The sequence below is a fragment of the Talpa occidentalis genome, unplaced genomic scaffold (assembly GCF_014898055.3).
Source record: "Talpa occidentalis isolate TD23 unplaced genomic scaffold, MPIMG_talOcc4v2.1, whole genome shotgun sequence".
Classification (NCBI taxonomy): domain Eukaryota; kingdom Metazoa; phylum Chordata; class Mammalia; order Eulipotyphla; family Talpidae; genus Talpa; species Talpa occidentalis.
In genome coordinates, this window is record NW_026555331.1 from 119,775,840 (window position 1) to 119,800,606 (window position 24,767).

Below are 24,767 nucleotides of genomic sequence, written 5' to 3' on the forward strand. Positions count from 1 at the left end.
ACCACCAGCTCTTTGATTACTTCCCATTTGTATTATGCTCAAGGGATGCTGTGTGACTGCAGAGCTCAAACTAAACAGATGTGACCTATTCACTGCAGGGTGTTACAGAGGCCAAGGTAGCAGCATACGAGGCATACAGCAAACTAGACTCCAGCTTAAAACCCTTTGTTGGCAATGGGTTTAAGAGCTTCCCAAAGGAGAGTTATTATGTGTCAATACAATATACCATCTGTGAAGAATAGCCTGAGTTATTTATATCTTTTTGCTAAACACCCAAAACAATGTTTTATATATCAGCAATGTTTACTGAACCAATGAGACTTTGGAAGTGAATGAAGAAAAATGACAACTCACAAGACAGTAGCAGCTACACTTAGGTTTTGTTTGATAGAGATGTGGAATTTGGTGAAAACGAAGCGTCATTTTCAGTTTTTCTACTGAATACCTGTATAATTTCAGGAGAATCATTTCTTTATAAATCTTAGTTTCCTATGGGAAACCACCAAATGGGAAAATAAGTTGTCAAGTGGGAAGATGCCCAGTCTCAAGGGGTGGATTCATCAAATGAGGTAATGCATTTGAAAACTTCACGTGTCCAAGAGTGATCTTGGCAAAACTTACAATGTTTAATTTATGCTCTCTTCCCAACAAACATAATTTTAAATGGTGACATAATAATTTAATCTTTCCCTTTTCTTTCCCCTGTCTCTACATTCCTTCGCTGCTTTTAATATGGAGTTAAAGTATACATGTTTTTGCTATTTCATGTTTGCTTTTATTTTATTCCATTTTTACAAAGGTCATGTGAGAAGCCAAGTTACTAAATTACAGGAAACTAGAGAGGCTAATAGGAGTCTAATTATACGTGACTGTCAATTAATAATAGCCAACTCAGCCTCCGAGGACAAGTACCAAAAACAAGGGTGAGATGGTCTCTGGTATCTTTCAAGCAAGCATCAAAACATAATTATGCAAGAGGCAGTGAGAGACTGGCTACGTGAGGTTTTGAACCGAGGATGCTGGGGTGGAACTGAGTCCTGAAAGGGTCTAAATTCCAAGAAGGGCAGAAAATGCTTCAGGTGGGCGCAGAGGGGGGCACAAGCAGAAGCTTCAGTGCCTGAAACAGGTCCCACCATGGACGGCCTCACCTCATGGACTCAGAGAGGAACCAGAAGCAGCATGGCTCGGATTACATGTGACAACTTACAGGACCTACAGACTAATAAAGGGGCTGGGGGTGGGGGTGGGGGGGGTGGGTGAGGGGTGGGTGGGTGGGGAGCAAATGATCCCAGGTGGTGTCTTAGGGGCACCTCTCCCACCTGAATCTGGAGCACCGCAAGCTCGGCATCCAGGGCCCTCTTGGTTGGCAGCAGTTTCTGGGTCACGTGAATCTCTCTTTGCTTCTCAGCAATCTTCAGTTTCAGGAATCGAATCTTTTCTTCCAGGACATGTATTTCAATTTCTCCATTTAGCTTCATCTTCTCTTGGATATTTATTTTTTCATAAAAAATGCACACTTCTTCTTCCCGCTCTATCAGCTGAACACCACTACAGTCAGATTGAGAGGCAGGGCTGAGAAGGTGCTAAGGCCACTGTCTTATTAGTTATTTTATTGTGGTTTCTTCTGGATTTGGGCACAAAATGCATACCAACCTTGCTTAATTTTGGAGGACAACAGAGATTTACCATTGGCTTTCTACTTAAATGCCACACTTTGAATTTTTCTGGAGATCAGAGGGGTGGGTTGTTTATATCTCAGCTTGGAGCTGACCATGACTTGGCTGGTCACAGTAACTCTCTGCCAGTCACGCAGGTTTTCCAGGGGTGGGAGAGAAAGTCATTCCCCACACAGGCACAAAGTGATCCTACAGTCTGATTTCCTGCAGACCCTTTTCTCAAGCCAGATTGGCCAACCAAGGTCTGGTCAGAAGTAAACAGGCAGGGGGCCAAAGACCGTCTCTGCAGCCATTCTTTTCTGTATAACCTGCCAAGACCATTAGGTTCTTTTAAAGTTGAATATTTTGGACACATTCCCATAAGCGGGCAAAATTCTGTCTTTTATTAGCATGCTGGGGGATAGACTTGTCCTTATGAGGAGAGTAGAGGGAAGAAAAAGAGAATTTTCTAACTCCAGGCTCACAGATCTGACCAGGGTCTAAATGCTTTGATTTGTGCTGGAAGCTAAATAAGAGGCTTTTTTTCCTCCCAGATAAAGCACCTGCCACTCCTTTGAAAATGTGGTGTCTGCACCACCTTGAAGGGCTTCCCACACACTGTGTTTATCCCTTACCCCAGGGTTCATCTTTAATTGCTTCTATTTTTCTCTCTCCTGCCTCAAAACATGTGTGCACATGGTTGTATTTGGCTAATTGTAGTTCTATATTTTGTGTCATTTGCAGCCTCTCTCAGGTTCCAGTTCTCTTGACAACAGAAGCCAAGAGCAAGGCTTTAGCACCTCTTTGTACTCTTAGGGTTTGGTACTCCATCTTACACAGAACAGCCCATACTCAAGATTTGATGAAAGCAAATCTTTCGCATATAGGACTCTAAGGCCTCACCTTCCAGATTTCACAGACACAAGGAACTCAGGAAGCCTGTTCAAGTAACAATTAATTAATGATGGGCTTGTAGCCTGAAAGAGAGAAAACTATTCCTAATGACCTTGCCTGAGAAAATGAACTGGAGCCTGGCTTAATAAATTACACACTAAGGCCAGACCTGTCACAGGAATGGACACAAAGATACCAAGACCTACTTACACGATTGTACTCTGAGAATTGGGTGGTAGGAGAGGCATCTTTGAATGGTGGACTGCCCAGGACTTTGATCTTCAAGGAAGCAACTCCAAATCCTCCCTTTCCCTGCTCCTGCCCAGGCCCCTCCAAAGGCTGTGAAACCTGACTCTCAAGTGTCCCTCTCTACTTACCGTCTAGATAAAAAGAGCAACATTTCTCAAGAATCACTGGGTACTTTACTCAGGTCAATTTCCTAGTTTTTACCTTTCATTTCGACGCTGAACAGCTTTTTCGTATTTTTTGCGGAGCTGCACCATCTCCTCTTCAATCATTGTGATCATGCTGGCAAGTCTGTCAATGTTATTTAGCTGGGTCTCCTTCTTCTCCTTCATATCCTGAAGCTTTGCTACGATTTTGCACACATCATTCTGCATGCTCTCTCTGACTGTGACATTGTTGGCATGTTTCAGCATGGAATTTTGGAGCTTTCTTTAAAAATAATGGGAAGATGGGTACAAGTATACTTTAGTACTTTAAAAACCATGACGATTTCTGAAAAGCAGTACTGATAAGCAGTATCGAAGTGGGTCTTTCTTAGTATGTCCCTTGAAATGGTAGTAGAAGTAGTAATAAGGATACTTAATCATAAGACTCCCTTCAGGAATTTCTGTAATATTCCCAAGTCTCAAATCCTTCCTCCATCCAGATCAGGACCTCTTTCTTTTGTGCCCTAAGCTTCTGTTGCCCGGCTGTCATCAAAGCAAGCGACTGTAGTAATTCATTTACTGCTGTGTCATCCTCAGGAGACTGCTCTCTTGAGGACAGAGGTAGTTGTTTTTTTTTTTAAAGATTTATTTTTATTTATACAAGAGCTGGAGTACAGGCCAGAGTTGCGGGAGGGTGAGAGGATTCACCAGAGACAGAGCAGGGAGCAGAACAGGCAGATGGACCGAAGGCACTGCTGAGGGGATAAAAGGGCGAGACAGGAGAGGTCTGCCGCGCCGTGTGGGTTTCTCCCCAGCCGGCTGGGAATTGAACCAGCACTGTGAAAGGCTGCGGACAGCTTCACAGCACGGCGCTCAACCCACTGCACCACCGGGGAGGCCCCAGAGGTAGTTTTATCTGAAAATATCCACCGGACTTAAGGCGGTGCCTGCCTCAGTGTAGCATCACTCTAAGAGCTGAATGAGTGCATGGCCTCAGCTCAGTAAATGCTATTTACTTTCATGTAGAATGAGAACCTGATTGGAAATTCTATTTTCCTTTTCATAACCATCCCTTTCTCTGATCCATCTCTATCCTCCCAACTCCCCTAACACACAAGAAGCCATCTGGAATATCTTTATAAAGGGAAACTGGCCAATAATTGCGACCAGAAAATGTTCAGGTTATATGAACTCAGTAGATCAGGGACATGGTAGAGTCCAACAGACTTGGGCATGTGTTAAATAATAAAATACACAGTTGTTTTCTAGACAATTCTGAGTGTTTTTATATGGATAAACTAATCTAAAAACAAAACTCCTATAAAGTAAGGACTATTTTTATGTGTAAGGGAAATGAGGCCAGCGAGGTAAGGTCACATAACTAGTAAGTAGCAAGGCTGAGATTTGAGGCCAGAAAGTCAGTCTCTTAGCCACTCTGCTCTGTAACATCCCACTGCACCTTGGAAGCTTCAAATCTACAACCAGGTGATGCTGGTTGAAAACATTTGCAGCCCTTCTAACTTAAATGCGAAGTATGCAATTTGTGCTTGCTTTCTAATTGAATAAATGAAAATAAACATAGGAAGCATAGTTAAATATAGCTTTTCACTGACAAAAAAATATATTGTCCCCAAACAATAGAAGCATCAGGAATCACATGCACATGCTTGGATTCTCATCTATAAAGCAAGGTGCTTGAACAAGGGTTTTTTACAGCTTTGTAAAAGGCTATTATTTTACATTTTATTATCCCCAGGATATTTTTGAGTTCAACAAATCAAAGACAAGCCTTTGAAACAAAGACAATAGTTATTATAACACTTACCTTTCTTGAGTAACTGCACTATTTCTTAAAATTTCCAACTCATTTAATGACATTTTATGCCTTTCTTTTATTTCATTTACTTTCTGGTAAGCTTTGTGAAGTAAGTTTACAAATTTGTTTCTTTCATTTCGAATAGTGTCATATAGTTTAGCAAACTCTCTGAGTCTGTGAAAATATAAGTGTTTTTGAAACTTGTGAAATAAAATTCCTCTCCCCACCACCTCCCCACCACCTAGATAAGTCACCATGTAATTCTTTTACCTTCGATGAATTTCACGTTTTTTCTTCTTGTGTATCCTGATTTCAAGATCCTTTGCTTTGATTTCCTTAACAATACTGGTGTATTTTTGCTGAAATGTAAAAATTGTGTGTGACATTTTTTTAAAGCCCGCTGACAACTTGAATACTGCCAGCCTCACCCCAATTCATTGCCACTCATTAAAGAACATTCTCTCTTGACCAGCTGGATTGTATTAATTAGCGGGGCGAGGATGGGGAAGATTGAAAATTGCCTGGTCAGCTGAACTAAATCACCTTAGCTAGGACTAAAGGAAGAAAATTTTAGCCTGCACGTGCTGAGTTTGAGGAAAAGCTGAAGAAAAGGGGACCTTTCTGAGGGAGCTGAAGAGTGACTATGGATGGCATAGCGGGCTGGGTGAGTACCTAGTTCGCGGGTAGGGGGATTTGTGGTAAATTTTGATAAATATTATGAACTGAACCACTTCATGTTTAGTGAGAGACTCAAGCCATGATTTTAGAGCGTGTTTCATGCTTCTGTACGCTGGATGCATCCTATACACTGATGCAGCCTGCTGAGCTCTGCCCCGAGTAGGTCTGCATCGATTGTGCATGAATATTTACAAAGCCAGCTGTTCCACTTCTAAAGTCCTAAAATTAAAATTATACTCCGTGCTAAATACACTAGTTACGGTCTTCAAATATGAAACATTGGCTTATATCTCCTAAGGTCAGAAACATATTTAAAGATGAAGTATTTGTTGTAGAAAATAAAAGTTTCTGTCGCTTCTCTTGAGAGAAAAACCCATTTGCAGGAGTAACTCAAAAGAAACTAAGCTTCAGAGCCAAGATTGACTTCTAGCAATTTTATGCTGTTCTCAGTGAGAATAGTAGTCAGGAAGAAATGACTATTATCAAATAACTGTCTATAAAATGTAGACTAAAAATATATAAACATATAAAAATGTGGTGTCCTCTCCTCCATCGTGGGGGTGATAGCAACACTGACTTTTCTCCTCCCCGCCTTTTTAGGCATGTAGATGAAGTGTGAAAATAACATAAGATTGACTGCTGTCTCCAGAAATTATAACCTATTATAGATAATGTTTCAGAGATTATTCCAACCTTAAAATACCTATGGAAAACACTACTTTTCCTTTATATATATATTAGTTTTTTTATATATTAGTATATATTATATAATTATATATATTAGCTCACTTAATAGTGAGGTTTGGTTTATGTGGATTAATCACACATAGATGACGTATATATCAATTTTTGAGGTTAATTTAAAAAGTGTCTAGTTCATAAAACAGACCAATGTTCCTCGTAACAAGTATCCACACCTCTGCTCTCTTTGTTTCATGCCTGCCCCTCCCCTCAGCACCCCATTCTCTCAGGCTGCCTTCTCTCCTCCATTCCTCCCTGAACACTCTTTCCTTTGCTTTGACAATCCCATGAACTGGGCTGGTCTCAGCTTCATGACAAGGTCCAAACTGCTTACCATGGATTGAGTGATTTCACCATCTGACCTCTCTTGCTCTCTGATCTCACTATTTGACATCCCTTCTCCCCATATTCCTATGTACCAACTATGTTAAACATCTGCAAATGTCCCAAATGTTCTAAGGGGGAAAAACAAAAATGTTAAAGTGGAATTGGAAGAGTTTCTGTGGGTTGTATGTTATAACCTTCTCTGCCAAATCTGTATTTAATTTCATTGCTCATTAGCACTTTGGCATGAGTGAGTTCTTTCCGGAAAGAAAATGAGAATAAATGCTACTTTGTGTAAAACACTTGCTTAGGCTACCAGAAGGGGAAGGTGGGGAATGGGGAGCAAAAGTGGGAGGGGGTCCAATGGACTATTGTAGAGGATTTGGGGTACATTGGTGGTAGGTGTGGTGTGGTAACAATCTGAACCTGTACCCTTAAATCATGTACAGTGTTGTAAACCATTACCTCACTAAAAATACAATTTTAAAAATAAAATTACTTGCTCAGTATTAGCACAGATGTTCTATTTAGAAATAGTCAACATCTGGGCTACATGGTAAGTTCAGGTAATTTATTTTGGTAATATGTCATCTCATGATCATTTTTTTATCAGGAAACTTCTGGATATAATCCTTATGTGGAATAACTAATTTTAATGTTAGAATTTGGCAAAAGGATTGGTTTTGGCCATTGGTTTGATTGCATTTGCTTGGGAAGTTGCATTGGGTTAGCTCTCATACTTGCTTCAGAGCCCTGGAAAATAATGGGGTGAAACTGTAGTTCAGGGTATTTTGGTGTTAGTTTAAATGATGCTGGATTAATAGGAGGAGAGTTGTTCGATGCTACCGCTTTTGAGTTGTTCCTAGATAAATGTGAGATGGTGGAGAGTCACAGATGACAACTGCAGCCATGTAGCTGGCAACTCTTGTCCATTAGAAGTAACTACCTTATTCTTACTGAAACTGTCTTCTGTTCAAAACCTTTGCTTACTGACACTGATCTAGCTCTTTCCCCCTTTAGACTGTTAACTATTGAATTCTGGAACTGTTTTTCAGTGCACAATTGAATCTATGGTCATTGGAATGTGATAGCTTTCCTACGAAGATTGTGTTGAAATGAGTCTGTCTTGAACTTTTGTAGTAATTAATGAATGGCTACAAAAATGCAGTTACCTGAGCTCTCAGGAAATCCTTGGATTTTTGCTCTTTCTCATCAATTTTGATTTGAGTCATACGGACAAGGTTGAATACCAGATCTCGCATATTTTCTTGCTCCTTTAAAAGCTTGTTTTCTTCTGCAATTTGCTGTTCTACTAATTTAGACTCAGTTTCTGATAGGCTTTTCTTTTGAAAAAATACAACATAGCATAATTTGTTTGAATGAGTACACTAAGTCCAGTATCTTAAATTGCTCTTATTTCCTGTGTGGGACTCACTTTATTAACACATAAAACAAATTAAAGCTATTGCCTTAGCTTCAAGTATTTCCTTTATCTCATAAAAGAATGTGCAAACGTGATAACATATTTAAATGAGAACATTTTCTTACTCAGACTGTATTTTTAAATAACTTTTTAAAGAGATATAATTGTTTAAAATAGTCTGACAATGACCTGAATACATACATTTTGAACTTGGAAATTAGACAGAGATGAAATAAAACATTTATTAATTTTTAATATAATCAATAGACATTTTTATTTTAAAATCTAAGTGTGTATAATTTTTGTTGGTTCAAACACATCCATTTCCCCAAAATTTAATGTGGAGTTGGAGTAGACTTTGAGATGAAGAAACATCCACATTAAGTAGGATAATACTTCCTTTGATGACTCTCTTATTGATGCAGTTTCACAGAGCACATTTAAAAGACAACTTTGTGATAATCATTCTTAGAAGCTTAAATTTAACCTGTTGGGACAAATTCCTTTTAGCTACTTCAACTTCCTTGTGGAGTTCTCTCCTTCTTTCAGATAAAATAGAATCTTCTTTAGGGAAAGCATCAATCTGGAAATAAAAAAAATTAAAACGGGCATTTATATAAAAAAGAAATCTTTAATGCCATGTAGTCCACCTTTTGAAAATGGTGGGCAGATCATAATTCTCAGTCTTATAGGAACAGCTTATTAGGCTGAACATTATTTATAGAGTTCTGGCAACCTAAAATAATGGAGACCTACCAAAAAAATCTATAAATAACCAGCTGCAAGTATTATGTTTCTCACTCACTTGGAACTAGGAATAAATCTTGCTAATAATTACAGCTAACATTTTGAGAGCATCAGCTCTGTGTTAGGTTAAGTTCTAAGTGTTTATGTGTATGCTCTTATTTATTCTTCAAAAATCCCACGAGGTTGCTAATGTTATCTCCAATTGTACAAAGGAAGAGAACGAAGTGCAAAAAGAATTAAACAACTTGCCTTAATGGTTTAGGTGCAAACCCAGGTGGTTGGATTGAGAGCCCATAAGCTTAACATTGCGCGTCACTGCCTCTTGAACTTATGACTCAGCACTTTGAAAACATGTATATTCAGTTGATATTTATTAGACTCACAAAACGTGAATTAATTATGTGGTTCTATAGATTAAGGGAAAAAACGGGAGCTATTTATTAATAACAGTGGGAGTAGTTGGCTAATCTTATGTCATAATTTGCTGAGTAGCTAGAAAATTCTTGCACCAAAGAAAAATCTTTTAGCTTTGTTTGTTGTTACCTGAAATTCCATCATTATTTTTACTGAAATTATAATCTGTTTAAAATCTTTGCTCAGTTCATTGACTTAGCTCTTTGCCCCTATAGATTGTTAAATATTGCCAAAGGATTTCCTTTGAAAGGAAATCATCCTAGAACAATTTGGAAGATGGGCTAGAGTTAGGCTGAAACTTCTACTATTGAGGGAGGGGAAAAAAAAAAAAAACAATCATGTTTCAAAGTTTTAATATTGAAGTAAAGCAATTTACCAGTACTTTTGAGCTTAAATTGCATATTGCGAAATCCCAGATTTTGTAAGCTTATTTTAGATCTTTCTTTTGTTTTAAATAGAGTAGTAGCGTTTGATATTTAAATAAAAAAGTGTTTATTGTAACCAAACAGTATGAAGGTGTGTAAAGTAAGACATTAAATACCATCTGCTCCATACCTCTATTTGGAATGCTACTCCCCAGGAATTATTGTTAATAGTTTGGTGTCTGGCCCTCTAGACATTTTTAATGTATGAGCCAACATCAGTAGCTTTCATAAAAGTTATGAAATTAGACATCATTCTGTTGCTGTAAACACCCCAATTATTTGATGTCAGTGAACCTCAGTTTCTTTAAGGCTTTGTTATTTTTCCAAATACCAAATCCAAATATTTCAAACTTTCATGAGGTTTGTGGCTCGAATTTCTGGGCAAGTCTCTGTACAGTCAAAGGCCAGAGAAAAATCAAACAACTGTCTCTGGGGGAAATGAATTCTGAAGAATAGTCAGAACCGGTCCTGCTTACCTTTATCTCTTTCCTTTTTGGATTACATGCAAGTCTGAAATGTTTACCCAACCTGGGAGTGACTAGCCTGACACAGCCTTCATTTTAAGTACTTTCCTTGTTTCATGCACAGTGAGGATTCCTTTAATCTGTTTAAATCTGTATGTCGATGGACCTCAGGATGTCCCCCAGCGTGCAGTACCTCAGGTTTAACAAGGGAAGGGTCGGGGTTCCTTCTACTGTGGCACAACAGTGGAATGATGCTCACTGTTGAAGCTGATGTTGCTTTGTCCTTCCTCTTTGTGAGCAAAGTGTAGTTTCCACCAGAGTTGACTATGTTGTGTGTTCTTTGGTGACTCTGATGTCAAGATGAAGTGGGCATTCCCTGCTGGGACGGTAAGTGGTATATGGTGTTCTGCTCCCTTGGGAGCAATAACCTGCCTGGCACTCTGCTGGGCATGAACCATACGGAGAGGATTTTGTGGCTGCTGTCACATTCTTGGGCATGCTTTTATGTTTAGAGAGAATAACCTTACAGAATCATAATATTCCAACACTTAACACATAATAGTGAATGAGAGAACAAAACTCCCAAAGCCATTGAAAGAATTGTATTAAAGTGTAGGTAGATACAGGGTTTTATTTCTTTTCAGTGCCAAATGGAAGTCAACTGGAGTCCTGATTAAATGCCAAGGTATATGGTAATGTCTGATACTAATGTGTGGAAATACTATGTATTCAATTAAGAAATCCTCCACATTCCAATTTTTCATGCTAGTTCATGTGGTCATTAAAAGTTATGGTTTTGCCCAACCCCAGCAAAGTCTCCCTTCCAGTGGCAGGCCCATCTTCTGCCTGCCCACATTAGACTTGGTAAATGCCTAAGAAGTAATAGGCTACCCATCTCTCTTCACTTAGACAATGCTTAGGCCTTTGTGGAATTTGTTTCCTAAAACTCATATGTGTGTTTTAAGGACATCTGCTTTTCAGTTTATCCATCTTTTTCCTGGCTGTTATGATGAGGATGAGCATTCATTGCAATATTTTATATTTTGATTAAAAGTATAAGTAGCAGAATTACATTTTACACTGCTTATGTGTTTCTTTTATTTGATTTAATTTAGATTTTCTGGTAGAGACAAACTTATGTTTGTTTAGTGTGTATGTCATGGTTTGGAACTGATCTTATGACTTCCATCAATGTATACCTCTTTAATATTACTAAAAGATAATTCTCCATGAGACAAATTATTGCTTCCATATAGATAGTTATCCCTCTTCTTTTAAGGGGAATGCTTAGTTGAATCAACTTATAAATAAACATATTTAACAGACTAACTTTATTTGCTACTGGAATCACCAAAACACTATTATTGTTCAGTTATTGTCTAAAGAAATCTTAGTTATTTGTTCAATAAACAGTGATTTTTTTAACAGTGATAGTTTTAGTAATATATGCAAATTTTGCTGGCACCTACTCATCATATCTAGTTTTCCACCAACACTTGGAACAAGTATTATACTTGGTATTTACTGTAAATATCACCATGATTGAGATGGAGTGAACACAGGGCATGTTTTTCTACAAAGTTTCAACTAACACGCTAATGAGCTAGGTTTTGGGCTAAGATGGAGTAGGTTGTAGCCACCAGTGCTTCCAACAAGAATAACTTCAAGAATTTGGATTTAAAAATGTGTTTAAGGCATAATAATGCAAAGGTAAATAGCGTTAAAGTCTCAAAAGATTTTTAGCTCTGCCTGAGAGGTAATAGAAGTATTAATCTATACTGAACTCTAATAAGTCAAGGACAAATGCTATAATTTTTAGGCTATTCATCCAAAAAAGGAAAATAAGATGCAAAACCTAATGCATATCTAAAGTAGAGAAATTAGAATGATAGAAAATAGAAATAGAGCAATTCGTCTTTTTGGCTAATCCAAAAGAAGGAAAGAGAGAAAACAGGGCATGAAGCAGATCCAACAAAAAGAAAGCAATGATGATGTGGTACATGTGTGCCCAAGTGTGCCACGTTTATATTAAATATTTTTTGACTAAATATAGGAATTAAAAGGTGGAAATTTTCAGAGTAGATATAAAAGGAATATGCTGTATACAAAAGACACACCTAAATAAGGACACAGAAAGAGTAAAAGTAAATGGATAGAAAAGGACACACCATTCAAATTCTAACCCCCAAAGCTAATGTAACTGATACCGTATAAATATCTCACAAAGCCTGTGTCCGTCAAGGCAATTCTCCAAGACCGCTTGCTATGATCTCAGCATGCCTGGATGCGTCCATTTTTATAGCTTTCCCTATCATCATGTACTTCCACATGTGCCAGAGGAGGTGGGGAAAGAGCTAGAGATTCTTACACTGGCAATTAGATGCTCCAGGCTAGAAGTGACATGTATCACTTCTGGCCCCAATCCATTGGCCAAACTAGTCACATGACCCTGCTCAACTTCCAAAGATACAAGTTTAAACTTTCCATAGATCCAGAAGTACAGGAGAAGCAGGCATAGGTTAGGATCAGAAGTGGCTACCACAATTGGAAACTCCTGTTTAAAAATCTGAGGTCATGAATCTCCAAAGTCATGGAGGAGAATGGGTTTGGATTCTATCTATCCAGTTGCTTCATCTCAGAGATTGATCTCTTTTTCATTAAAGGAAGCACTGGCCGAGGCACCAGGACAAGGATGCAGCTCTCCTCACTGCTTCGCAGCAGTGCTTGGGTGATTTAGCCCAGGAGTGCTACCTGAAGGAGAGAGCCAGTGGCAACAGGTCCAAAACCCCTCACTTGAGCATCCTCTGGCGGTGCACACCTCGGATACTGCACGGAAGTAGCCAGGTAGCCTGGCTGGATGCTGACATCATGGCTAGTTGGAGGTGCAGGCTGACTGACCATCTATAGTTACATGATTTGATCAAGTCCCTGACTGTTATGTCTAATGACATCATTCTGGTCCACTTGGTCACAACTTATAATGAACCCTTTAGTTCTCTTAGAACTAGATGACTAATTGCTGCCCGGGGAGGTAGATGCCTGATCCAAACAGGATATTTCTCTTCTTCTCTTGGAGCTAGCAAAGAGATTGGAAAGCAAAGTATCTATAGTGGGCTTGATATATTTTAAATTTAAAATTACTCTCCCCTGTTTTTTTTTTTTTCCTTTTTCGCTATTGATAGCAAAACAACTTCCTAAAAATATTTTTACTTCAAAAAAGACAACACAGGTTAAAATTCAAGGAAGGTGTACAGCACCCACCTCTAACAGAAGCCTTTCATGCATGGCTTGAGTTTGGGTGAGTGCATCCCAGGACACTTTCAAGAGTAACTCCATCTTTTTTAAATTTCGATAATCTCGCTCTTTCTCTCTTTGCTTACGAGAAAGTTCATCATGGTAGTTCTGCTTATCGATGAGACAGTTTCGTAAATTGAGATCCAAGAGTCCTCTGTTCCAGGTAAAGAGAGAAAATGATAGTGGCTTGTGATCAGCTGCTCATGTTTTTCAACACAGCATGCTGAACACACAAAACTAGGCTCATGTTACAATCAAATTGTAAATCATGCCAAAAGCAACTTTGTTAGCAAATTGGTATCATTTAGAGTCAGTCTTAGAAAAGCCCAAATAGAATAGCAGATTGGCAGATCTGACATCTGCCAAAAACAGAGGCTCCCAGCTGCCCTGAAATTTTACTTAAAAATAGTGATTAATACTCTCTCAGGGGAATCACATCACAAAAATGGCTCCCACTAGGAAAAAGGCATGATTACTTCAGAAGTACCATTTACTTGTAGGAAAGGTCTCTCAAATATCACATACTCCAGTGATAAAATTTTCTACAGGCACATTTCAGAAACTTATATAAGGAATACAACAAATTGTGTCCTAAAATTTAGCCACAGGAAATTGATCATCACGATGAGTAAAGGATGGAAAAAATAATTTGAAATACTATATTTAACAATACACCGTTATGAATAGTAAACATCTATTTAAAATCCTATAAAATATTTATTGAATCAACATAAACCTGTTTAAGATTATGCTTTGAATTCTCAAATGTAAATCAAAGAAAAATTTAGATGATAGAACATGCATGAATATAACTAACCTTTCAGTTAGTGAACTTGCTTCATTCTCTCTGGTTAATTCCAATAGTTTGACCAAATGGTTATATTCTCGTTCTTTAATTTCAAGTAAGGTTCGTTTACCTTCAACTTCCTTTATGACATCCTCTTTCTCTTCCATGAGAGCATTAATTTTTGTTTCAACTTTCTTGAGGGAGTCATTTAGCTCTTTGACTTCACGTTGCAAGATAATTTTTTTCTTTTCCATTTCTCTGTGGGGGAGACATACAGACATGTATATGCACACACACACTCATGTACACTCATGCCTTACTTTTTTGAGCCTAGTTTCTTCACCTATCTTTATTTCCTGATAAAAAAAACAGAGTTAGTCAGAAATTTAGTCATCTTAGAAGTGGGTTGGAGACCCCAAGTGAGTGGGATTTAGGTAGTATCTCCACTGAGTGCCCCTCAGGGCAGGGACTTATGCAGTCTCCCCACTTTCTCCTAGGGTCCCACCACAACTGCCTTCTGGGCTTCAACCCTCATCCTAACCAGCCTTCCTGAGCTGACCTGAATTTCTCAGCTTTGGTGCTAGTAAGCTTGGTTGTTAGAGTTATTATTAGCCCCTGCTTATTTTCTTTTCAGGCCAACCAACAAAAAATTCCATGATTTTTTAAAAGATTTATTTATTTATGTATAGAAGAACTGGGGTGTAGGCCAGAGGTGCATGGTGGAGGGGTGAGAGGATTCACTAGAGACAGAGTAGGGAGCAGAACAGGAAATATAACTGCTAAGGGGAGCAGCGGGTGAGACAGCAGAGGTCTGCCAGGCCTCATGTGGGCTAGCTCCCTGGCCGGGGATCGAACTCAGGCCTCAAAAATTCCATTATTTCTCCAGAACGTTTGTATTTTCACTTACCTTTATCTTTTTTGGTTCCTCTAAACTTTGAGAATTTCCTCAGTGACATCTGCCTCCAAATCTAGTCCGAACATTGAGGGTGTCACCATGTGAAAGGGTGACAAGTTGATGAGGTGCTACCATTTGGACTTTGGGCATCTGGCTGGCTGACATACTACCAGGCCATGAAATTCTACACAGTTCAAATAATTTATCCCTTTTACAGTTCTGTTAAAGTTAATTGGTATTCTCTATAAAGATATGACTTATAAATTGGAAAGACAATACTGTCACCAAATTAAGATGTTTAAGTCTTGTGGGTGACAGTAAAATGATGCACTTTCTCTTACTGAACTTGATGTATATGACCTACCAGAGCCAAATGCAGTCATTTTGACATAAAAACAGTAAAAAAAAATTGATAAATTCAGTAGCTAATATTTTTGTTTTGGTGTGCACACATAACTTGAGGAAGGGTAAGCTGGAAAGGATTAAAAATAAAAACATTAAATCATACACTTTTTTGCGTGTTGTTTTTTCTATCTCTTTTCCAATTTGTACAGGAATGGCTTGATGGTGGACCACTTCATCCTAGTAGGGAAATGAAGCCGTGTTAAATTAACCATGTTAAACTATCTTCTTAGAGCAACAGCAGTTAAGGCGAACAAATTAAACAGAAGAGAGAAAAGAACTATCAAATACAGAATCCTTGCTATCTGTCCACTACTGTGCAGGGTGCTTTAATTATTCCATTAAATACTCCCATGGAAGCTTCAATTTTGCCTCGAGAATCTTGTACATGGCAGTTGTTTTGGAAGAACCCTTTTCTGCCTAAGGATCTGGGCTTTGGGGTCTGGGGTAATAAATATGCATGGAAGTTGATCCTTGTGTGTGGTACATTTCTCCCTGGCATCTTGCTTAGTACTAGGGCAGATCCAAGTTTTGTGAAGCTGAAATTTGTATAATTTGGGGGACTCTCTTAAAGAAAAAAATTACATTACTAAATTTCTAAGGAGGTTTATGCAAGTGAGGGGTCTGAAGTTTTAACTTCATTGAGTTCCTTGTAAATCCACCTCTGTCTAGTGTCTATGATCGAGGTAGCAACTGGACATGTCTTGGCCAAATGCTCCAAGACTCTTTAAGGAAAAAGACATCAGAGTATATCATAGTTGTTCATGAAGCCAATGAATCTCTGATATAGTTTTTAAAATCATTTTAGGTTATTTCAAATGTTTTGAGACATTATACATGAATTTTTATTATCTCCTAAAACATAAATACAAGTGCCCCTTCCTCACTTTCACGGTGAGAGGGAAGTAGAGTGGAAGCAAACAGACAAGTATAAGGTAATAAAAATGTACGCAAGAGATTAGAACACTTGGTTGTTCTGAATTCAAGTATGTGATTGTGGCACTCATTTCTGATATCAAAAATGTTTGCTGAGATCTAGAGAGGCCTTTCCCCTGGTCAGAACTCCAAACTAAAGATACTACCAGAGATTTGAAATTGTGAATTCTCAGAGTCCAGATTTAGTTTGAGTAGATCACTTACAACGCAGACCATTTCAGTATTAGTGATGATACCCCTCTTAGTCAAAACCATTACACAATCTTGATACTATGTATCTTTACAGTCATGTACACAAGGTCTGAAAATTTATGACATGTAAGTAGCACACCTTAAGGCTGATCTGATAGTCCAACAATTCATCTAGTTCCTTCTGTTCCTTTAGTGACTGCTTTTGCTTAGATACCAAGTCTTCCCGTAAATTTTTTATTTCTAATTTCTTTTGCATTGTTTCCTTACGTAATTCTTCAATGCTTTCTTTCAATATTCTCATCTTCTTCTCCATTTCCTTTAAAAATCATGAAAATTATCAGATTATATAACAATGTCTACAAAAAATCTGTCTACTTAAAACATCTGCCCACCTTAACATTGAGTTAAAAATAATTTCACTTGTCATTTTGATTATGTTTGTTTTGAATTTCATGAATGATTTTTTAAAAGGCTGAAGTTCACGTTTGTTGATATCTTCAATAAAACCATGACAATTTTACTGCATGTGTTAAACATTTTACATGAAATTCAAACTCACTCTTTTCCTTTTTCTGGGTGGGTTAACTTAATTCACATTAAGAAGCACTAGTGAAAATTATCAACCCATTTTCTAAGTAATTTTGTTATTTGCCAAAATCAGATGCAAAAAGCTGCCAGACACACACATGAGAATGAAGTACTAGGGAATTCATATTTGAAATACCCACTTTGCACTTCTTAATCCCCCACTTTCTCATAAATCACTTCTTTAAGTCATGCATATTCTCTCCAAATGCCCTCCAACCCAGATTCATAACAGATCTTTGTCTCTAATGACTGGATATTTGGGGGCAAATAAGTCTTGTTATACTTAGAAGGTCTACACTTTGCTAATGACTGAGTGGATGGATCCTTTAGCCTGGTCTGGGCTTTCTGCATATTTCCTTCCTTCCACTGCTACTGGAAGAGTATCTTTGTTATCTTATGATCTGGAACTAAAATTCATAATTCTTTTTTCCCATAAATACTGTGTTAGGTATACTTACATAATAGTATGTATTACACATGATCATTGTATGTATATGTGTACACATACATGTATGTCATATGTATGTATGGATACATGTATTTACACTTTTTTATTGTACTATGTATATATACATATTTTATTTAATAAATAATATTTTACTCTATGCTAAACAGATTGTTGTGCCTTGGGATAAGCAACCCACAACATACTTTTGAAAGAAAGCCATTCAGAGAGTGAAGCCATGCAGTGTGATGATCCCACTACTTACTCTCTGTGATAAATTCAAAAAGCAGACACAACTGATTTTGCCACTCTTCCCAATAAGAAGGAGGGCTCATTTTTCCACTCTTTGATTCTAGAATTGGCCATGTAACTTTGACCAATGACATTTTTCCAAAAAATAATTTTTTTTTAATAATAAATTTTATTTTTATATTCCCCATACAATTGCAGCCCCCCCCATTCTGACCCCAATCCCTCCCCTCCCACCCCCGCCCCCCTAAAAGTGTCTCTGGTTCATAGTTTTTTGTTGATTTTGATTTTCACTTTCTTATAGTTATTCGTTTTCCTGGTCCCTTATTTAAGTTTTCTAGATTCCTGCTATGAGTGAGACCATCCGGTATTTTTCTTTTTCTTTTTGGCTTATTTCGCTGAGCATGATCCCTTCCAGTGCCATCCATGTTGCTGCAAATTGCATGTGTTTATCTTTTTTGAATGCTGAGTAATATTCCATGGTATATATGTACCACATCTTCTTGATCCAGTCATCTATTTTTGGGCATTTGGGTTGTTTCCAAAGCTTAGCTATTGTAAACAGTGCTGCTATAAACATAGGGGTGCAGGTGTTCTTTGGAATTGATGTTTCTGTGTCCTTTGGGTAAATACCTAGGAGTGGAATTGCTGGATCATATGGAAGCTCTATGTTTAGTAGGTCCAGAAATCTCCACACAGCTCTCCACAGTGGTTGGACCAGTTTGCACTCCCACCAACAGTGCAGAAGAGTTCCTTTTTCTCCACACCCTCGCCAACATTTGTTGTTGCTAGTTTTTTTAATATGTGCCATTCTCACTGGTGTAAGATGGTATCTCATGGTAGTTTTGATTTGCATCTCCCTGATGACAAGTGATGTTGAAACAAAAAAAATCAAATATTTGGGAATAAATCTAACAAAAGAGGTAAAGGACCTATACAAAGAAAACTATAAAACACTGTTAAAAGACGACAAAGTGCAACACCCATTCATGATAAAAGCCCTTGAAATTCTTGGGATACAAGGAACATACCTCAACATCATAAAGGCCATCTATGACAAGCCAACAGCCAGTATCATTCTCAATGGTGAAAAGCTGAAAGCAATTCCATTAAGATCTGGAACAAGACAAGGATGTCCACTCTCACCACTGCTTTTCAATATAATACTGGAAGTCCTAGCCAGAGCAATAAGACAAGAGAAAGACATCCAAGGAATCCAAATAGGAAAAGAAGAAGTCAAACTATCACTATTTGCAGATGATATGATAATATACATAGAGAACCCCAAAATCTCCACAGAAAAACTAATTCAACTCATCAGTCAGTTCAGTAAAGTGGCAGGATACAAAATCAACACGCAAAAGTCAGTAGCCTTCCTATACACAAACAATAAATCTGAAGAAGAAGAAATCAAAAAAACCACCCCTTTTATTATTGAAACAAAAAAAATCAAATATTTGGGAATAAATCTAACAAAAGAGGTAAAGGACCTATACAAAGAAAACTATAAAACACTGTTAAAAGAAATAGAAGAAGACACAAAGAAATGGAAAGACATCCCCTGCTCATGGATTGGAAGAATAAACATTATTAAAATGGCCATCCTACCAAAAGCAATATACAGATTCAATGCTATTCCAATCAAAATCTCAATGGCATTCTTCAAAGAAATAGAACAATTATTGATGAAATTCATATGGAATCACCAAAAACCCCGAATAGCCAAAGCTCTACTGAAAAAAAAAGAAGGAAATGGAGGCATCAAACTCCCAGACTTCAAACTATACTACAAGGCCATAATCATCAAAACTGCATGGTATTGGAACAAGAACAGACATACAGACCAATGGAATCGAATAGAAAATCCAGAAATAAACCCACAGATTTATGGTCAACTAATCTTTGACAAAGGAGCAAAGACTATGTATTGGAGCAAAGAAAGTTTGTTCAATAAATGGTGCTGGGAAAACTGGGTCGCTACATGCAAAAGAATGAAGCTTGACCACTACCTCACACCATACACAAAAATCAACTCAAAATGGATTAAAGAACTAGACATAAGACCTGAAACCATAAAATACATAGAAGGAAATATAGGCGAAACATTACGGGATTTGCACATCAAAGACATCTTTACAGACACATCACCCAAAGCAGTGATAGTGAAGACAAAGATAAACAGCTGGGACTACATCAAATTAAAGAGCTTCTGCACAGCAAAAGAGACAATAACAAAAACAAAGAGAAACCCCACCAACTGGGAGAACATTTTTGCACCCAACACTAATGATAAAGGACTGATCACAAAAATCTGCAAAGAGCTGATGAGACTCAGCAACAACAAAGAAAATAATCCAGTCAAAAAATGGGCAGAAGAGCTAAAAAGAAACTTCTCTGAAGAGGAAATGCAAATGGCCAACAGACATATGAAAAAATGTTCAACATCACTTGCAATCAGGGAAATGCAAATCAAAACTACCATGAGATACCATCTCACACCAGTGAGAATGGCACATATTAAAAAAACTAGCAACAACAAATGTTGGCGAGGATGTGGAGAAAAAGGAACTCTTCTGCACTGTTGGTGGGAGTGCAAACTGGTCCAACCACTATGGAGAGCTGTGTGGAGATTTCTGGACCTACTAAACATAGAGCTTCCATATGATCCAGCAATTCCACTCCTAGGTATTTACCCAAAGGACACAGAAACATCAATTCCAAAGAACACCTGCACCCCTATGTTTATAGCAGCACTGTTTACAATAGCTAAGCTTTGGAAACAACCCAAATGCCCAAAAGTAGATGACTGGATCAAGAAGATGTGGTACATATATACCATGGAATATTACTCAGCATTCAAAAAAGATAAACACATGCAATTTGCAGCAACATGGATGGCGCTGGAAGGGATCATGCTCAGCGAAATAAGCCAAAAAGAAAAAGAAAAATACCGGATGGTCTCACTCATAGCAGGAATCTAGAAAACTTAAATAAGGGACCAGGAAAATGAATATAAGAAAGTGAAAATCAAAATCAACAAAAAACTATGAACCAGAGACACTTTTTGGGGGGTGGGGAGCGGGAGGGGAAGGATTGGGGTCAGAATGGGGCGTTTGCAATTGTATGGGGGAATATAAAAATAAAATTTAAGATTAAAAAAAATAAATAAATAATAAAGATTAAAAGAATTGAAAATCGTAAAAAAAAAAAAAAAACACTGTTAAAAGAAATAGAAGAAGACACAAAGAAATGGAAAGACATCCCCTGCTCATGGATTGGAAGAATAAACATTATTAAAATGGCCATCCTCCCAAAAGCAATATACAGATTCAATGCTATTCCAATCAAAATTTCAATGTCATTCTTCAAAGAAATAGAACAATTATTGATGAAATTCATATGGAATCACAAAAAACCCCGAATAGCCAAAGCTCTCCTGAAAAAAAAAGAAGGGAATGGAGGCATCACACTCCCAGACTTCAAACTCTACTACAAAGCCATAATCACCAAAAAATAATTTTAGTAGATACTTGAAGAGTGCTTGTGTATTGGGGTTTGCCTTTTTTTGATGCTGCTTCTTTTCTTCTTTTTTTTTTTTAAGATTTATTTTATATATGCATACAAGAACTGGAGTGTAAGCCAGAGGTGTGGGGGTGAGAGGATTCACCAGAGACAGAGTGGGGAGCAGAACAGGCAGATCTACTGAAATACACTGCTGAGGGGAGCAGTGGGTGAGTCTGGAGAGGTCTGCTGCCCCATGTGAGTTGCTCCCTGGTCTGCTGGGGATCAAACTCATGCTGCAGTGGCTGGCAATACTTGATAGCTCTGTCTTTAACCCCTGTGACACCAGAGAGGCCCCGATGCTTTTTACTTAAGATTGGAAACCCTTCCACTATTATGTGACTAATCAGTGACAAGTGGTCTTAGACCAAATATCCCATCAACTGGTTGACATATGAATGAAGCCAGCCAAGACATCCAGCCCCAACTGAGCTATTTCAGACCAGAATTCAATATTGTGAAAAATAAATGATTGTTTTAAAGTCTCTATGTTTGGGGGCAAATTGTTATGTAGGAATAGATGCTATAGATGTTCTTTATAAAAATTTCTTGTAATAAACCTGAGACGTTCAGTAAGTTACAAGGGTAATAGCTATAACATAAAAATATTATGTTTAAGTGGCAACCACATAGTCCTTTTTTCTTCTAGAAACAATGAAGATATTATCCAATCAAAATAGCCTAAATTAGATGCCAAATGGGTGAAGTCTATAACAGGTACCAGTTATGTTTAAGTGAGGTTATGCAGATATCCTTCTTTTTTTTTTTTTTTTTGTGGGACCCTCGCCAGCGGCTGGGGAACGAACCGGAGCTGCAGAGGCTGTGGGCAGCCCTGCAGCCCAGCGCTCAACCACTGCGCCACCAGAGGAGGCCCTATGCAGATATCGTTTTTAGCAACTTCTACAGTTTAAGACTTTTGCATCTTTAAGTGCTTCAGCATATTGTGGTCAATGTTTATATTTATTACTTAAGGAATGTTTGAAGCCAGCTGTATTTGACAGGCTCCCAGATATCTAAGACTTACTCCTGGCTTAGGTATCTTCTCGAATTCCTTCGCTATGAGGCTTTTTTCTTCCATTAAGCTGAAAAAGAAAAAGTGAAGCTTGGCAAAGTACAAAAAAGTAAGCTATTTCAGGAGTAGTAACTTTATTTTCTCATAATGTTCTTCCTATGCTTGTTACCACGTCTGGTGTCCATTCTTTAGGAAAGATTTCCTGACTCCTCAAGGCCTATTTATGTGCTATCCCCCCGCATTTCTCTCACACAATAATGTATACACACGCAATTAAATCAGTTATCTCATTATGTCATAACAGCTTTGGGGGATGCCCTCCCCAATAACCTCGGATTCCTTCCAGCCAGGCTCTGGCCTTTTTCTCTTTCTATTATTTGCAATGAACTAGTGCCTGCCTGTTCCCTGGCTCCATAAAAAAAGCAGATTCCACCAGCCAGTAGGTCTGGTTACATGGAACTAAAGAGGCGTGTGCTTTTATTTTCATGAAATTTTATTTGCACAATGTGAACTAAGTTTACTGTAGTAAGTATGTGCCACATGGAGTTTAATGTAGGTTAGCTGTCTGGCTCACTAGCTGAAGCTGAATTTTTCATATATTTGAATACTTATGTCTTTCAGACATTGCATATAAATTGAAACACTTATAGCTTTCAATCTACTGCATCTACACCTCAACAATATTGCCACCAGGGGGTGGTAGTGTGCCGCCATCTTTCGGTTGTAAAGTCAACAGGAGGATCCTGGAGTTTCAAAATGGTGACATGAAGCTTTCTCATAAGACAGTACTTTTTTTAAATAAATATAAAATGATTTTTGCCCTAAAAATACAGAAAATAATATTTATGACATTATTGACAATGTACATTTCTTTAACATATATCAATCATGTATTTTTCTTTTTTAATTCAATCACTGATTGAATTTTTTCCTTTTAAGATATGTATTTTACTACTTATAGAGAAATCTGTTGTTCATGCTACAGTCCCCATCATATCACAGTTGATCATTTTATTTTCCTTTGCTTCAAAATAAGTTCTCAACAGTACTTATTTAACTATAGTTGTTTAACTTATTTTAGTAGGCTCCATGTTTGTTCCTGAACTGCATATTTATTGAGGTCATCAATGACTATTCACCCCCAAATTGAAACTATTGTAACCTAGATTTAATTATTAACGGACCACATAATTTTACATACCATCAGCATTTGTTAAAGAGTTTGTATTATGTGAAAACATGAGAAAAATCAGCCAGATTGTTAGGGGAAAGGATGTTCTGTGCTCATCCCATGCAGGCTTTAGGGACTCCACCCCCACTCCAGACCAAAGCCATCAAGACATTGGGAAAGACAAATCCCGTCACCACCAAAGGGAAGGTGGCTGGGACCTGAGGGTGGAGTTAAGCAGCCAGGGTTGGTATAAAAACCAGACACGTGGGCCTTGGGGGGCTCGCTCTCTCGCTCGCCTCCAGGCTTCACGGCTCCTGGCTCGCGGCCAGCTCTCAGAGGGCCATTTTGGGATTCCAGATCGGCGGATTGGGTAGGACGCATTTAAAACTTTGTCTCTCACTTTTCTCCCTGAGTTGTACATTTCCTCATTTTCCCTTCCCTTGTAAATAAACCTTTTATTAACCTTTCATGTGTGCCCACAGTAGAGTATTGATAAGTATTGATAAGTCCTTTCAAGCACACAGGTGAGGACCCACTGTCAGGCAACCCGTTTTGTATTGGGGCTATAACAAAACTACAGAGTAAAATCCATTTTCTAAAGTATTTGAACAATGTACTGTTAGCAGTTGCCAGTTATTCTGAAGTTCCTTATGATGTTAGGGTTATTTGGGTTTCCATTATTTAGACCCTGAATAAAACGAGTTTGTTGAGCTGATCTGGAAAATATTATCTGTATATTTGGAGAATTTTTTTTTCCCAGTGCCTTAATTTATTTTTATGTGGTGATGGAAATATCTACTTTTGGTACCCCTATTACTTTTATGAAAATAAATGTGTTAATTCCTGAGCTGATGGTATTTGAAAATGCAAGGGAGTCTGCTCAAGCTAAAGTATTTATTATGTGTTACAAACCCATATATAATACACACTAAACATTTCCCAAGTGTGCAGTCTGAATGTTCTTGTTCACTGCAGGTCACCATGCACAGTCCTCTCCCCGCCCCCAAGCGACTCAATGAACAATTTGCCTGTCTATACCTAAAAGGCAAGAGTTCTGCTTTTTCTTTTCTCCTTGGCAGAAATACTTGGAAATTTTAAACAATTTAAATATCAACTGACTTATGTTCTACTTACCCTTTCATGGAAATGTCAAGCATTCATGTTTCCAATACTAATGAACAACCACCAATTGTTTTAATTTCATTATTTTCTCAACTGAAAATGCTAACAGAGCACAGAAATAGCTAAGCTTTCTTTTTATA

General features: G+C 37.9%; 1 protein-coding gene across 2 annotated transcripts in view; it reads right to left on the minus strand.

Annotated features, from left to right (window-relative positions):
• CCDC146 (coiled-coil domain containing 146) overlaps positions 1 to 24,767 on the minus strand; it is a 92,812-nt gene that overhangs the window by 4,265 nt on the left and 63,780 nt on the right. For both annotated transcript variants that reach the window (XM_054692504.1, XM_037511083.2), the window contains exons 5-15: positions 22,347 to 22,404; positions 16,619 to 16,795; positions 15,458 to 15,531; positions 14,085 to 14,312; positions 13,235 to 13,421; positions 8,411 to 8,506; positions 7,673 to 7,843; positions 5,028 to 5,116; positions 4,767 to 4,931; positions 3,000 to 3,224; positions 1,320 to 1,548 (exon numbers count right to left, since the gene is read on the minus strand). In XM_054692504.1, coding sequence (XP_054548479.1) covers positions 1,320 to 1,548; positions 3,000 to 3,224; positions 4,767 to 4,931; positions 5,028 to 5,116; positions 7,673 to 7,843; positions 8,411 to 8,506; positions 13,235 to 13,421; positions 14,085 to 14,312; positions 15,458 to 15,531; positions 16,619 to 16,795; positions 22,347 to 22,404 — 1,699 coding nt within the window. The remainder of the gene's footprint in view (positions 1 to 1,319; positions 1,549 to 2,999; positions 3,225 to 4,766; positions 4,932 to 5,027; positions 5,117 to 7,672; positions 7,844 to 8,410; positions 8,507 to 13,234; positions 13,422 to 14,084; positions 14,313 to 15,457; positions 15,532 to 16,618; positions 16,796 to 22,346; positions 22,405 to 24,767) is intronic.